The 16,077-nt window shown below is 38.1% G+C and overlaps 1 protein-coding gene across 2 annotated transcripts in view; it reads left to right on the top strand.

Moving 5' to 3' along the window:
* The window catches only part of SUGCT (succinyl-CoA:glutarate-CoA transferase), a 479,841-nt gene extending 470,675 nt beyond the window's left edge, over positions 1–9,166 (top strand). For both annotated transcript variants that reach the window (XM_077811004.1, XM_077811002.1), the window contains exon 14: positions 7,156–9,166. In XM_077811004.1, coding sequence (XP_077667130.1) covers positions 7,156–7,319 — 164 coding nt within the window. In that variant the 3' untranslated portion in view covers positions 7,320–9,166. The remainder of the gene's footprint in view (positions 1–7,155) is intronic.
* The last annotated feature ends 6,911 nt before the right edge of the window (positions 9,167–16,077 follow it).

The following is a 16,077-nucleotide window of genomic DNA, read 5'->3' as shown; positions in this document are numbered from 1 at the left end:
TTATGGTTACTGTGTAATTTTCTTGTGTAGTCCTAGTCTGTAATGTAACTTTCTATAGAGGATACTGAGATATATTGGTTTTCTCTATACTGAACATCTGATTTTTACAAATTCTTAGATTACAATTTGACTACACAGCAAAAGAGAATAGAAGTCCCTATTTACAAACTAGAGGAAAGTGCCGCCTTTTATCCTTAAAAATGCTATAACTTGGTATATATTACAATTTAGTGTTGCTTATATCTGGTTTGGCTTTAGAATTTCTGGGTTGGTACCAGTTTTCCTGAATTATTTTAGAGTAATCTGCAGAATCACATGAAACTTTTAAGTATATAATTTGCCTGTTTTTATGTAAAATAAATGCATTTATACAATTTCTTGAAATCAGGCATGCAGCCACTTTTAAGAATAGCTCATAAATGTAACGGGTTTTTGCACCAAAGAATATTGTTTTTGTAAAAATCTCGTATGATGACTAGATTGTGTCTGGGATTAAGGAATACCTTTAAACTCCTTTGTCATCAAACTGATTACTGTCTTTCTGGTGTCTGTTTCTACAGTGCCTAGCATGTACTGTGGCCCCTTGGCACTATGGAAATAATAGTAATAACAACAAATATTATTTAATGTCAGTACTAGGGCTGTCAAGCGATTAAAAAAATTAATTGTGTGATTAATCATGCTGTTAAACAATAGAATACCATTTAGTTTAAATATTTGTTGATGTTTACTACATTTTTAAATATATTAATTTCAATTACAAAACTGAATACAAAGTGTACAGTGCTCACTTTATATTTATTTTTGGTTACAAATATTTGCACTGTAAAAATAAAAAAATATTTTTCAATTCACCTCATACAAGTACTGTAGTGCAATCTCTTTATCATGAAAATTAAATTTACAAATGTAGAATTATGTACCAAAAAAGGCGTTCAAAAATAAAACAATGTAAAACTTTAGAGCCTACAAGTCCAGTCAGTCCTACTTCTTGGTCAACCAATCACTCAAACAAACAAGGTTGGTTACAATTTGCAGGAGATAATCCTGCCCGCTTCTTGTTTATAATGTCACCTGAAAGTGAGAACAGGCATTCATATGGCCCGGTTGTAGCTGGCGTTGCAAGATATTTATGTGCCAGATGCACTAAAGATTCATATGTCCCTTCATGCTTCAACCACCATTCCAGAGGACATGCTGATGATGGGTTCTGCTTGATAACAATCCAAAGCAGTGCAGACTGACGTATGTTCATTTTCATCATCTGAGTCAGATGCCACCAGCAGAAGTTTGATTTTCTTTTTTTGGTGGTTTGGGTTCTGTAGTTTCCGCATCAGAGTGTTATTCTATTAAGACTTCTAAAATCATGCTCCACACCTCGTGCCTCTCAGATTTTGGACGGCACTTCAGATTCCTAAACCTCGGGTTGAGTGCTGAGGCTATTTTTAGAAATCTCACATAGGTACCTTCTTTGCGTTTTTGTCAAATCTGCAATGAAAGTGTTCTTAAAATGAACGTGCTGGGTCATCATCCGAGACTGCTATAACATGAAATATATGCAGAATGTGGATAAAACAGAGCAGGAGACATACAGTTCTCCCCCCAGGGAGTACAGTCACAAATGTAATTGATGCATTTTTTTTTAACAAGCATCATCAGCATGGAAACATGTCCTCTGGAATGGTGGCCAAAGCATGAAGTGGCATATGAATGTTTATCATATGTGGCAGGTAAACGCCGACGACAAAAACTTGCAATGCCGGATACAAAAGTGCCATGCGAATGTCTGTTCTCACTTTCAGGTGACATTGTGAATAAGAAGCAGGCAGCAGTATCTCCCGTCAATGTAAACAAACTTGTTTGTCTTAGCGATTGGCTGAACAAGAAGTATGACTGAGTGGATCTGTAGGCTTTAAATTTTTACACTGTTTTGTTTTTGAGTGCAGTTATGTAACCAAAAAAAATTCTGCATTTGTAAGTTACATTTTCACAATAAGAGATTGCACTTAAGTACTTGTATGAGGTGAACTGAAAAATACTATTTCTTTTGTTTATCATTTTTATAGTACATATATTTGTAATAAAAAATAATTATATAAAGTGAATACTGTGCACTTTGTATTCTGTGTTGTAATTGAAATCAATATTGAAAATGTAGAAAAACATCCAAAAATATTTAATAAATTTCAGTTGGTATTCTATTGTTATAAGTCCAATTAATCGCGATTAATTTTTTTTAGTTAATTGCGTGAGTTAACTGTGATTAATTGACAGCACTAGTCAGTATCCATTTTCTTTTCTTTCTTTATGGTTCTTATATAAAGCCCACTGATGTCAATGCAGACTACCACAGTTTTAAAATATCATCAGTATTTACACAGACAAAAAACAGAAATGAAAACAGAAGACAGTTAACTACGTGAGTCCTATGAGTCTTTTCAGATTTTTGTGCATGAAGGAATTTTGCAGTCATAGGGCATTTCTGCTATGTAAAAGTGCAATGTAAAACTAGTATCTTCCTATGTTTCTCCATGTGTTTATTCAGAATCAGAACTGTTGGCGTAAGTGAGAGAAATAATTTTTTGCTACTTATAATTTTTGCTGGTCAAAATTTGGAATTTACTATCTGTGAGAAATTCTGACATTTAAAGGAAGGTTTGATTTTGTTTTAGAATCAAACTAGCCATTTTGAAATTTCCAATATCAAAATAGTTTCATTTAAGAAAAATCAGACAGTTTTGGTTTGATTTTCTTTTGAAATGATGCAATCAGCTGCCCCGACTTCTGTGAAGACCCCAGGTTGCCCTGACTCCTTTCTCTGGCTTGGATTCTCAGTGCTTTCAGGATCTTTAGTACGTCCTGCAGACCCCTGCTAGAGCCAAGGCATCTAGGCTCCTGGCTCTGCAACTGGGAGCCTATAAGTCCTGGGGTCCCCAGCCTCAAGGCAGTCCACCTAGCGGGTATTCTCCAGACCTGCGGACCCTGGAATCTCCAGGTTCTCCAACAGCCCACCAGGCAAGCTGTAGGAAACTAGGCAGGTTTCTGACAGAAACTGCATGGTAGGAAAAGTTCTGTTGGAATCTTTGTCTGTCTTTCAGTGAACATTTGTCAAAATTGAAACGTTTCCATGAAACATTTCAGTTTTGATGAATTGGCATGTTCTGTTTAAAAACAGTTTTTTTGGAAAATTCCTGACCAGTGCTGCTTGCCACTTCTGTTATCCCTACAGAACAGAGCCGGATGGTATTTCTTCTTCAGTAAATTCAGTCAGACAGTTTATTATGTTCTTATTTTAGGGCCACTCAGCAACATCTCTGCACACCCTTTGCTGGCTTTGGGTTTTGAACAGGTGTCATTGACAGCAAAGATTTGTTTGTAGAACCTTTATTACTAGTGACGATGCACAGGAAGGAAAGAACTCTGGTTGACTTTCAGCTCCAAGTTGAATTTGCAAGGCTGGAAGATAGGATAAAAGTCTAGCTACTTGTCAACTGAGTACATTTCCCTTGAAAGTCAGTGAATAAATGTTACATTTTTTTCTCCCTTTTTTTAGTCAGTTGTGATCCAGAAACACAATGTACAAAATGTCCTGCTGGAAGTCATGGAGAGACAATAAATATAGAACCCCAACGTCATTTTTACAATCACTTTTCAGAGGAGAACTATACTTAGAATCTTAAGTAGTTATTCTTACTATACATATCAGAACATTTTGTATTTGCTGTGTTTATGGATGAGAGCTGATAAAATGGAAGGGAAAAATGCGTGATTTATGTGGGGCTAGAAAGGCCTTAGGGCTGGATTTGGAGAAGGGTATACTTGCATGCAAACAATTATGTAGTTACTGAAACTCAAAGACTTATTTTAGGATCGATCATTTGTCTAACATCTGGAACCTGTAAGAAATTAAAAGCAGACATTGGTATGCAATATACTCTTCTCTATGATCAAGCACATTAGATTAATATCACTTTGGGTTCTTTCTGGTTATCTTTCATGCCCACACATATAATCACTCTTCTCTTCCGTAAAATATCTTTCACCTAGTGCAGTTTATCATAATTAAGAGCCTAGTTTTGCAATGTGTAACCAAAACGGGCATTCCTATCCCACATTTGGACATTTAAATCAGCATGATTGCTTGTGAATGCTCTTTCGACATGCCATAAGGCCAGGTTAGAGTTTGAGCCAGCATAAGATTTTCTAAAAATTATGATGATCATTTTCTAATACAAAAGGTATTGTTCCTAGCATGAGGCAATTCTATTTGAACTTCATTATGATGGCTAAATATTAATTAATCACTGGACTGTAATTTTACATTTAATATAGGCAAACAGAAGATAGTCCCATTCAGTAATATATATGCTTGGTGCTTCCAAAGGGCTACTTTCCCAAAGATGAGGAAACTTATGCACAAAATGGACTTCGAAGAAAAATATAGAAAGAAAAATGAGAATTAAAATTGGGAGTTCTTTAAGACAACTGCATTAGATGGCCCAAAAGCCAAAATTACACAGTCAAGAAAGAGGATAAAAGTCCATCCTGATTCAGTGGAGAAATGAAGGCAGCAATTAGCCACCATAACAAATGGAGAAAAGAGGAACCAGAAAACAATCAATATATACTAAAAGTAATAAAATGTAAAAAATTGATACGGGAAGCTAAAGACACCAGGAAAAATTCATGGCTAGCAGATTTAGGACAAGAAGAAGGAGTTTTCTAAAGTATATTAGGAACAACAAAAAAATCTCAACAACTGTATCAGCTTATTACTAGATGAAGTTGGTAAAATAAGGAGTCAGAAAAGGCAGGCCAGTTAGTCTGACATCAATCCTGGGTAAAATAATGGAAAAGCTGATGCAGGATTCAATTGTTATAGAATTAAAGGCGTATAATTAATTCCAGTCAACATGGTTTTATGAAAATTTGGTCTTGTCAAACATACCTGATTTCATTCTTCAATGAGATTACAAGTTTGGTTAATAAAGGTAGTGGCATAGAAGTAATATAATGTAAGGTGTCTGATTAAAAATTAGCACTACGCAGTATCAATAAAATACACATTAAATGGATTAAGAACTGGCTAACCAAGAGATCTCAAAAATTAGTTGTCAATGGGGAATCATCACTGAATGCAGATGTTTCTAGTGGGGTTCCACAGGAATCAGGACTATACATGATGCAATTCAATGTTTTTATCAATAATCTGGAAGTAAATATAAAATAATTGCTGACGACATTTGTCGATGACAAAATGATTGGAGAGAGTTAAATAATGATGAACACAGACCAGTCATAAAGTGTGCTAAGTTGGGTCCATTCAAACAAAATGCCTTTTAATACAACAAAATGCAATATCATACATCCAGGAAGAAGGAACGCAGGTCACCCACAATGGTTGGGTGACTGTATCCTGGAAAGCAGTGACTCTGGAAAGGATTTGGGGATTATAGTGGATAAACAACTCAACATTAGTGCCCAGTGTGATGCTGTGGCAAAAAGCGTTAATGTTATCCTTGGGTGTATAAATAGGGGAGTAATGAGTAAGAGTAGGGAGTTGATTTTTACCTCTGTATACCGTATTGGTGAGATCAATACTAGAATTCTGCATAGAGTTCTGCTGTCCACATTTTAAAAAGTATGTTGACATTTTGGAAGGGTGCAGAAAAGAGCCACCAAAATTATTTGAGAGGCTGGAGAAAATGCCTTACAATGAGATACTTAAAGAGCTCAATCTGTTGAGCTTATTAAAAAGAAGCGTGAGAGCTGCATTTATTACAGTGTGTTGACTTTATGACCCTGACTCCATCCTCCTCCATTTAGGGGCATGTTGGAATAGTGCAGAGGCAGGGATGGGGCATGTTGGGAGCGAAAGATAGGAGGACTGAAGCATGCCATACTCTGGCAAGCTCAGATGAGTGGAGCAGTGCTTAGGGAACTGTTCATTTAGCACAAGTTAGAGCAGCCCTGTAACTGCTATACCTTATACTGGGGCTGGTTCAGACCCCAGCCAGCTCTAAGAGTTGGCAGAAAGGTGTCCTCATGCCAATTTCTTACCCCTCACACTTCCTTAAGATTTCACACTCAGTGCACCTAAGAATGAGTTCTTTCTGTTCAAAAAAAGGGAAGGGAAAGTCATCAGAAAAATAGTGTCCAATTATTGTTTTGGAATAGTTTTCATAAATAAGTTTCACTATGTCTTTCCTCTTTCTCATTCAAATGTTTCTTTCAGAACTAAGTCAAAAGGACCGAGTTTGGGGTGATAAATTGCTATGTGATTTTCTTTACATATCTAAATGGAGGCATTAGTGTTACATGCAGAATAACAGAGAAGTAACTGTGCACGATGCAGCTTGTCAGCTGTTATGGTGATATAATACAGGATACGATTGTGAACAGAGGATGTCCTTTGGGAAATCATCCAAAAAATCATTGTTGAATTTTGTAGTGAAGAAAAGTTTTGGATTGGCCAGTCTGGAAATTTAGCATCCTTCATTTCTCCAAAGAGCAGATACAGTGCTAGAAGTGCCATTGTACATTTCCCTGCAAATACGCCTCAATTCAGGCCTCAGAGGGAGAGTGTCATTTGTTCTTCATGCCCATTCAGTGTTGGCCTCTGTGCTGAGACTGCCAATAAGTGTGCCAGTTGTTATTTGGGCATTTGTCCATGAGGAAGTATATTTAGAGCACCATTTGACTACCCAGTGGGCACCAACCAATCATCAGAGTAATGACTGAACAGAGAGTAGAAGTGAAAGGCCCTGGTATACCATTGCCAACTTCCAAAGTCATCCAGTTACCTTCAAATGGTGCACCTTCAGGTGCAAGTGTTTTGGAGCCTCTCCCAACTCCCATTAAAATCAGTGGAAAAACTCACTTTCAGTTTAGTCATGGGCAACTGGACTGAGCCCTGAGTGAATTAATGTTGCATTCATGTGAATGACATACAACTGGATTACGGGTGTGTTCTTTTAATGTGGAATTTGTTCGATAAACACAAATGTATTTTTAAAAGGTAAGCTTATTTTCAAATATAATATTTGTTGGATAACCATCACATAAACCAACACAAAGTAGTCCAACGTAGCATTAAATGCTAGCACGTGTTATCAGTCATTCAGATAATTTCTCCTGATGTCCATTCTTTTACAGGACCAGCTGTCAGATATAGTGAATTCAGTGCATCAAAGCCCAAGCCTCCCCCTCTTGTTGGACAGCACACGGTGGAGGTACTGAAGAGTGCACTGGGGTATGAGGATAATGCCATCGAGGAACTTCTCAGGACTGGTGCAGTTGTTCAGCATGAAGTCAAGTGAAGAGTTTTAACTCTAATCTGTCATGCTGAGTTCATGTTGCTTGTTCTTCCCTTGGATCCCTGCAAGTCTCCCAAGGAAATTCAAAGGAGGAGACATAATTTAATTCTTAATTTTCTTCCTTGTGTTCGGAATGAATCTAACACTGACATAACTAAAGCAATCCGGTATTTACTGTATGAAAGAAATGTGTGGGGGGGAGGGGGTAAATGTTCCGATTACAGAATCCTATGTGGCTAATCATTTCCTATATTTTTGTCTGGGGAATGTAATTCTTATCTTAATCATGATAATTGCCCAAATGGTCGTCCCCTGAAAGACAGAGTCTGTGAAAAGAAGCAGATCCTTGAAACACTTGCATGCTGTGATCTCCATTTGCACATAAGCTACTTTTTAAAACAGTTTAGCATGAAATCAAAGTTGTGAGCAAATTGATGGCCCCTGTGATTGATTTTAAACAGAATTCTGAGCACATGAGCTCTTTGTTAATCTCTAATTTAAACCTCGTTGAAGTGCCTATTGTAAAACTGACTTCTATTCCCATGTTTAGTTGTGTAAATATTTGCTTTACATTACATAGTATTGCTATGGCAATCCCAGAGTGTGTAGCAGAAATAAACCTTGACTGTTGCATTTTTCCAGTTACACAAAGAGCATTTTCAAAGCCCAGTTGAGAGTCAAAACATGAATGAATGGTACTGGTCTTTTGTGATTTTATTCAACGAGGCTCTCAGTATTTTTAATTGGATGTGGAGCCAAACCAGAACCACATATCTGTACGCCATGTGCCAAAGTTTGGAGGAAGTTTGGGTATGGCTCTGTGTGCTGCTCCACATCTCTTTAAATGGCCATGACCTCAATTCCATTTTACTAGGAGGAAAATTTAGATCTGAATCCAAATTTTTGGCTCAGGCCTATGTCTATGGTTAAAACAGAGCCGGATTCTACCGGCCTTGGTCAAATTCAGTTCAGTAGATCTACTCAGAGAGTAAGGTATTACTATTATGAATAAGGGTGAAAGAATCTGGCCCATAATAAATACCAAGCAAGAGATTAAATAAAAGCCACTTCTTCTATACAAATTGATTTGGCAGTTCTTCAGCCACAGAAGAAATGCCATGCCTCAGTATCCAAGCATATAATTTACAACTAAAGAAACCTCTGCATGGGAACGTTCTCAGCTTTGTTGTGTGCATCAGTGGAGTGAGGCAATGCCCTGTTATTCCTAGAACTAAAGAAAAGTAACCGAAACTGACATTCGGCAAATAATGTCCATATTTTCCCCGACATATCGGAAACAGGCCTGGCATTATAACTAGACTGTCACTTTCTTTCCACTTTAACAAACAGCATCCTCTGATACATCCTCTGATACATATTTGAACTTCACAACTATATATTGCCTTCTGGGAACAAAAAAAAAGTTATCATGTAACCAAGTTGAAATGCATATTGCGGTTGCTCGTTTTTGGAGCTCTGTGTTTTTGGTTCATTTGCTTGCTTGTTTTGTTGTATTCTTTCTTTTCAGATCTTCTCCTAATCATTTTTTTTCATGTATTGCATTCCTGGCACCAGACCTAACACTCTGCTCATATGTTAAAGGCATAAGGAGATTCTGGACTAGTAACTTCCTAAATAAATATAGAAATAAGTGTGCACTGAGAGTCAAACGAACAGGGAGACCGTGGGGGTAGAACTAGGATCTGAGAAAAGGGTTGCTAGGCATTACCATGTAATCCACCTTTAGTTCAAGAGGATCAGCCAGTTTACTGAGAGAAACACTGATTTGAAGTGAGCTTCAGATAAAATGGATAATCTGGTATTAAACTGAGTTTTGTTTATTGCTGCAAACTATTTCACACTATCAAATCATGTTTACAAATAAATGTGTTGTTTCCACTTATTGAGGCCCATTCTTTTTCCTTTTTCTACGAACTGAATACATAAATAAGATACCATAAAATCACACTCAGTTTAGTTCAAGGCTTTCTAAGGGATCTTTTTTCAGGGGTGTACCAAGCTATGGAAAGAATTAGGTGCTAGATTCTCAGTTAGAGCAAATTGGTGTAGCTCCATTGACATGAACAGTATAATGCTGATTTACACCAGCTTAGGATCTGGCCCATTAACTTCAATGTATTTGCTCCAATGTGCCAACACAGTTTCTCTTTGCTCCCCTTTTAAGTGTTTTCCCCACCAATATTTTGACATTCAGATAGCAGACATTCAGAGGAAATAACCTGAGGCATGATTTGCCTCACTTGCAGTAGTCAGTTCAACAAGGACAGTGCTAATCCTGTTACTGCTGCTTATTGGGAGAGAAGTCACAGGAGGTTCTGTAAATAAATAGACTGAAACTAACTATCTACATGTTGGAAGACCAGAAAACTTGATGTGGCTAAAAGTCTTTAAGTAGTTGGAAGTCTAGGAGCCTACAAAGCTCCCATAAACCTCAGAGGTCTGCTGCTACAACCCTTGAGCTCACACTTGCAGGATCTGGCCCCAGGGTTTTATGCTGTCTGAAGTCCCATCAGACAATTGTCTTGATATTGCCCACTGTCACTGGAGTAGCAACATTTTCTTTTAAAAGACCCCAAACACACACAAAGATTATTTATGAAAATACACTGCACTCTTCCAAGCAATTCTCAAATATATGCAGAGTAGAAATCAACGGATACATAGTTTTAAACAGCTCTCCTTTGTTCTGCAAAAGTAGAAATCAATCATTACATGGGAATTGAGGTTTAAGAAAACTAGATCCCTGCAATTTTGAACATAGGTAAGTAGCTAGTCATGATTGTATACAATCTTCTGACAAGGCTGCTAGTGCTTTTATTTCTCCCCACTTACATTGGAAAGGAACCTGCTGCTGCCATGGTATTGGCTTTAAGCTGATTAACCTTCTGCATGATTGTTTTGCAGAAAAGCAGGCAGACCTACCTAGTAATGAGTCCGAAACTTAGCTCAGATACAGCTATTCACTACTGTGAGGTGTGACTGCTGTTAATTTAAGCACTGAAGTAAGTAAGTGTTGCAATGGGAGTTTTGCCTAAGTATGACCTTCAGGCCTCGGCCTTTTGTGAGTAGTGACCAGGAGGACCAAATCTGACCCAGTTATCCTTACTTAATGTCTAACCTATGTTCAAATCCTATTTGAGCCAAAATCACATGGAAACTTCATAGATTCCAGAAGGGACCATTATGATCATCTAGTCTGACCTCCCACCTAACAAAGGCCATAGGATTTCCCTGAATTAAGTCCAGCTTCAAGTCCAGTAGCTAGAGCAAACTTGAACTTGCACAAAACATGATGTACCTTGATATTGGGTGATGTGAACATTTCTTTTTCACTAATGGTGAATAAAATCAGCAAAAATACACTGAGGAAAAATATGTTTTCCTATTTTTCATGTAACCTGGGCAAAAGTCAGCATCTCCACTTCTGGCTTATGTGCAAAACATTTTGTCCACTTCTTGTTCCTCAGGTATTGAAAAAGAAGATGCTCCTGCTCCATTGAGATCCATGTGAGTTTGCCCTTGACTCTTAATGGAAGTAGGATCAGGCTCAAAAGACTAATGAAGACTGGTAAGGCTAAAATAGCAGCCAGAGTTACCCCTGTGCTCACTTCATCTCCTGTAAGCCAGGCAATGCAAGGTAAAGCATGCAGTGTGTTTATGTGAGGGAGTTCTCATTAAGTCATTGTGCAGCTCTCCCACTCCTAATAAAATGTAGATTCCCAGCTTGTTCAACCAAAGGAGGAAAGGGAGCCTATAGCTTCACAAATAAAATGGTCATGATTATTATTTTAAAATTAGCTCAGTGACAAGATGCAGTGAATTCTCTAGCCTCCATGACATTACAGCAGTGCATTAAAATGTATTTATATGCCAAAAGATGGAGGACAGGTAAAGTACTTTCAAACTTCAGGAATTCTGGAACTGTAGCTCACATTTCATATGAGTGATATTAAACAGTGCAGTTACTAGGTGGTATAGATCCCTTCCCTCCCTCCCCCCCATGTAGTTCCTGCAGGATCAAGTATCCTCCCTACATGGAGGTTGCATGCTATTAACCAGTCAGAAAAAATACACTGGTAAATGGTGATGTAGTCACCTTTTTAAAGTTGACAACCAATCAATTCAATTATTATATAAGTCTGTTTTGACTGGTGTTGGGGTCAGATGTGTGAGGAAAGTGCCTGGGATCACATAGGCCAAGGAGCCATGAAACTATTGCAACAAGAGCTCTTCTTGTTTCAAGCTTTTAAGGGGCGGGGGGCATCGGTTGAGGTGGGTCCAAATTGTTAATTTTTATTTTGCTTTATTCTCTAGGGTTATAAATAAAAGTGAATTAGAAAGTGCCAGTTAACCTTCAATTAATAAAAAACACATTAGAAGCATAGTGTAAATTGTTTGAGGAGTTGTGTGCTAGATTGTCATCCTTAAAAGGCTCTTGTGATGATCTGATCTACAGTGAGAAGAGAGAGTGTAAGACAGGACTATTTGCAGCTCATCAAAGGGAGATAGCATGTTGCATCTTGGGAAATGTAATCCGAACAAAGGAGAAATGGGATCACGAGACATCTAAACTACAAGTCACACGAGGCATAAACATCGGCATTTCTGAATTGAAGTTTTCAGCTGGAAAATTTCAGTTTCAGACTTTTTTTTGCTGAAAAGTAAATAAAAAATATTACCCAATGGAAGTAAAACCCATTGTCTGACCACTTATGCTGCTGAGTAATTCTGCTGACTCACTGTGTCCCCTCAAAGATTTGAAAGAGGCAGGTATGACCCTCTGTCTGTTCAGAGAGAATTTTGGGCAGAGAGGGATCCTTTTTGAATACCTCTATAAAGACTTTGCTGTAGTTCAAGGAGGAGAAGCAACAGGAATAACAGCAGAGTCATTTCAGTCCATCAGTAACTATCGATTTGACTTGTTTGGGAAGGCTGGGCTCCAGAGGGCCTTTATCACAGAACTCAGTGGTGACATGCAATAGTTTTAGAAAGACCGTCTACAGACGCTGACAAACCGGGGGCACTGCCTAGCTGGCTGGGAGGGGAGGGGTAGATGCAAGGCATTCTTGGGATGGGACCTCACCCATGAAGTTTGTTTTCTCCTTTGGTCCAACAGAAACTAGGTTTGAGGACATTCAGGGCCGGTTACCAAGCCTGTCTATTTACATAGGCTTTTCTTGAAGTTGTTGGGTGCTTTTCTTGAAGGGGCTAAGAGGGTTTTGAGATGGTTTTTTTTTTTTGCTTTGTTTTGTTTTAAAACATTGTTCAGATGTTTGTTAATGTAGCTGACTTACAATCAATATTTTCAAAAAAAGAAAAGGAGTACTTGTGGCACCTTAGAGACTAACCAATTTATTTGAGCATAAGCTTTCGTGAGCTACAGCTTTATTTATTTGCTTATGCTCAAATAAATTGGTTAGTCTCTAAGGTGCCACAAGTACTCCTTTTCTTTTTGCGAATACAGACTAACACGGCTGTTACTCTGAAACCAATCAATATTTTGTAGATGCTCATTGTAAAGCTGCTTAAAAGTATCTTCTAGGACCACAATAGAAAAAATAATATATATATTTTGCCTTGTACTGCATCATGTGCTTTGTGATAGGCATTTATTAGAATCTGATTTAATAGCAAACAAAGTGAGTGAGGTAATATCTTGTATTGGACCCACTTCTGTTGATGAAAGAGACAAGCTTCCGAGCTTACACAGAGCTCTTCTTGAAGTCTGGGTAATGTACTCAGAGTGTCACAGCTAGAAACAAGATGGAACAGATTATATAGCATAAATAGTTAACACACATTTCAAGGTGAAGTTGCTCATTAATACCTCACTAGTCATAGAGAGAGGAGGAAGCTGGTGTGGAGGGGATTTAAATGTATTATATATTGTAATGAGCCATACATTCAGTGTCCCTTTTCAGTCCATGAGCTTTAGTATCTAGAAAAGTTCTGAATTTAAGCTCCCAGGCTCGTCTTTTGAAGGTGTTGTTCAGGTTTCCTTCGGTGATGAGTAGTGAGAGGTCCGATATAAAGTAATCACTTTGTGAAAAGTGTTCACCCACAGGTAATGTGTTGTTTTTGTCTTTTATCATTTTTCTGTGAGTTCATTAGAGACCATAGTGATTGTCTAGTTTCACCCACATAGTTGTTATTGGGGCATTGAGTGCACTGGATGAAGTATACCACATGTTGTGACAAGCATGTGTAGCAAATAGTAATACAGGGGAGTTGATAAAATCCAGTTTGAGCTTCCTTCACCCCTTCCCTCCCAACATACTTTAATCTTTCAGTCTCTCCTTCTGAGTTGTCTTTCCTAGGCACAGATTTTCACAGCTAATGTGCCAAGCTGTGTTGCAAATCTGACCTCTTATTTTAATTCCTAAATAAGAGCCAAGAGCTCTTGAAAAGTCTACTCTCAAATATGGGTGCTGAACTCTTGAAAATCCAGCCCTTACTTTCTATCTCTGTCCCCTTAACGCCAATCCTCTTCTAGCTACTAATCTTCCTTATTCTTATTCTCACTTGTTCCTCCTTCTTGGTATCACAAAATCTCTATCCCCCGATATCAAAAAGCTGACCTCAATACCTCTTGTCTGTCCAGCTACTGCCTTATCTTCCTTCTCCTTTCAATTCTAAGCTCTTTGAACAAACCTTTTAAAATTATTGCATTGAATTCCTTTCCTCTAATTCCCCCCTAGATCCCGTCCAGTCTGGCTTTTGCCCATGCCATTCCAAGGAAATGTTTGTCAACTAGACTTCTAGTGCCTTCTTCCTATCCAAGTCCCAGGGTTTTTACTCCAGTGTGCTCCTTAACCTGTCTGTTGCCTGTGATACCATTTCTCCTTCACAGTCTGCCCTCTTGTAGGATTTTGTGGTCTTTTTCTTTCCTAGTTCTCCTCCTACTTCTCTGACTGCTCTAGTTCCTTTGCACCTTCAGCTGCTCTTGTACATTTCCAATTAAATCTTCTTCAGTTATAGAAACTTTCTGTTTTCTAAACTACCCTCTAGCTGATAAAACACTTTGGTTCTCCTTGAGTTTGAAAGGCATTAGAGTATGCCACATTTCTATTCTGTGCTGTAAGTGCTGTGAAATTAAGAGCGTGATCTAATGCCCTTTGAAGGCAATGGAAGGACTCCTATTGACTTTTCGAAACAGGCCCTAAGTCAACATCATGCATTTTTTGTAGCTTTTGATTAAGCCAAATTTGGTAATTTGCTTATAGTCAAACTATTAACATGTTTTCTGTCTGGGGAAGTTTATGCAGTAATCAGAGACATTCCAGGAACACAGACCATCGTTGCTTTAACTTCCCAGGGGAAAGACTTTAATGTTGTACTACACCCTCATCCGGAAACCTTAAAAGTATCTCTCTCTCTCTCTCTCTCATTCTTTTTTTAAAGAGGTAAAAACTGGATGAAGTTCAAAACTACTTTATGTTGAGCTATATCTTTTTAAATGTCAGTGGAAAAGATATGCTTTTGCAGATAGTGTTCCTAAATTTTTAAAATAAAGCAAGTCCTAATAAATGCTGTATAAATATTTTGTGGAGGTAATGAACTACTGGTAATATTAATATGAGACCTCATGAGAAGACTCTGCTAACAAATATTTCCTGGGAATGGGGGGAAGTCTGCTATTTGTTGTGAGCAGCATACCAAATTCTGAAGTGTGCTCAGTACTCCCAGTACCAAGTATTCAAATATCCTGAGGCAGGCCTAACATAATCATGAGTAGCTTTAAAATTATGAGATATTTATGAAATAAAACATTTTGGGTTTTTTTTTCTTTGCCTTCCAGTTTCTGAGCCTTTAGGGTACACATTTTCCAGTTCAATCACATTTTCCAGTTTTTCTCCACAAGGACAAGAACAAGAAATTTGGGTGGATTGAGAGACTTTTTGTTTTGTTTTGTTTTTTAAATGAAAGCTCCAATTCTCATGTGATGACTTGATTCCAGGAGTTGGGGATTTAAGAAAAACACCAAATATTCAGAGCTTTGTGTTAAAATTGGAGAGCTGGCAACATGTAGGGGGTGTATGTGTGTGTGTAAAACACAAAATTCAGGCTTTTGTTTGCTTCCTCATGGTTGGGAACAGCCTATATTTGTTCATCTCTACTCTCTGACTTATAGGGATTTGGGAGTGGGGTGAGGTTGGGGAGAGGTTGGAAGGGAATTCTGGTGGTGGTTTGTTAGCAATGTTTGTTCAAGTTCTGTTGCATTATATTACTGCTTGGTTAGTGGTGTTGATGGATAAATGTTGGAGTCAGTGTATTTTATTAGATGTATTTTTAAGAGTTTTTCAAGGGTGCCCAGAGCTTGGGATGGCTGCTCTTTTGTGTTGTGTACTATACATTTGAATACATTGGGTATGAAAGGGAAAGGTGCATGTTCATTAAACACTGTCAAAAGTAAACATCATGTGATTTCAAAGCGTTCATTACTTGACTGACCTAAAATATTACAGGTTGGAATTCGGTTGCCCACTGCTTTGCCTACCTCCTACTGCAGAATACAAGTAACTACTGGTGAAATCAATGGCTGTTCTTCGCAGCCTGAATAGGGAAAGGGGGCCAGGAGCCTGACTCATTCAAATAAAAGGAGATGAAAACTTATTACAAGTGATAAAGGCCAGATCCTCAGATGGTGTGAATCAGCATAGATACCTTGATTTTGATGGAGTTACACCGGTCTACGCCAGTTGAGAACCCATCCCATGGGAAGAAGGCTGTTCCAGTGGCT

Source organism: Eretmochelys imbricata, chromosome 2, assembly GCF_965152235.1.
Source record: "Eretmochelys imbricata isolate rEreImb1 chromosome 2, rEreImb1.hap1, whole genome shotgun sequence".
In the NCBI taxonomy this organism is placed as follows: Eukaryota; Metazoa; Chordata; order Testudines; family Cheloniidae; genus Eretmochelys; species Eretmochelys imbricata.
This window is presented reverse-complemented; position numbering and strand designations above follow the sequence as displayed.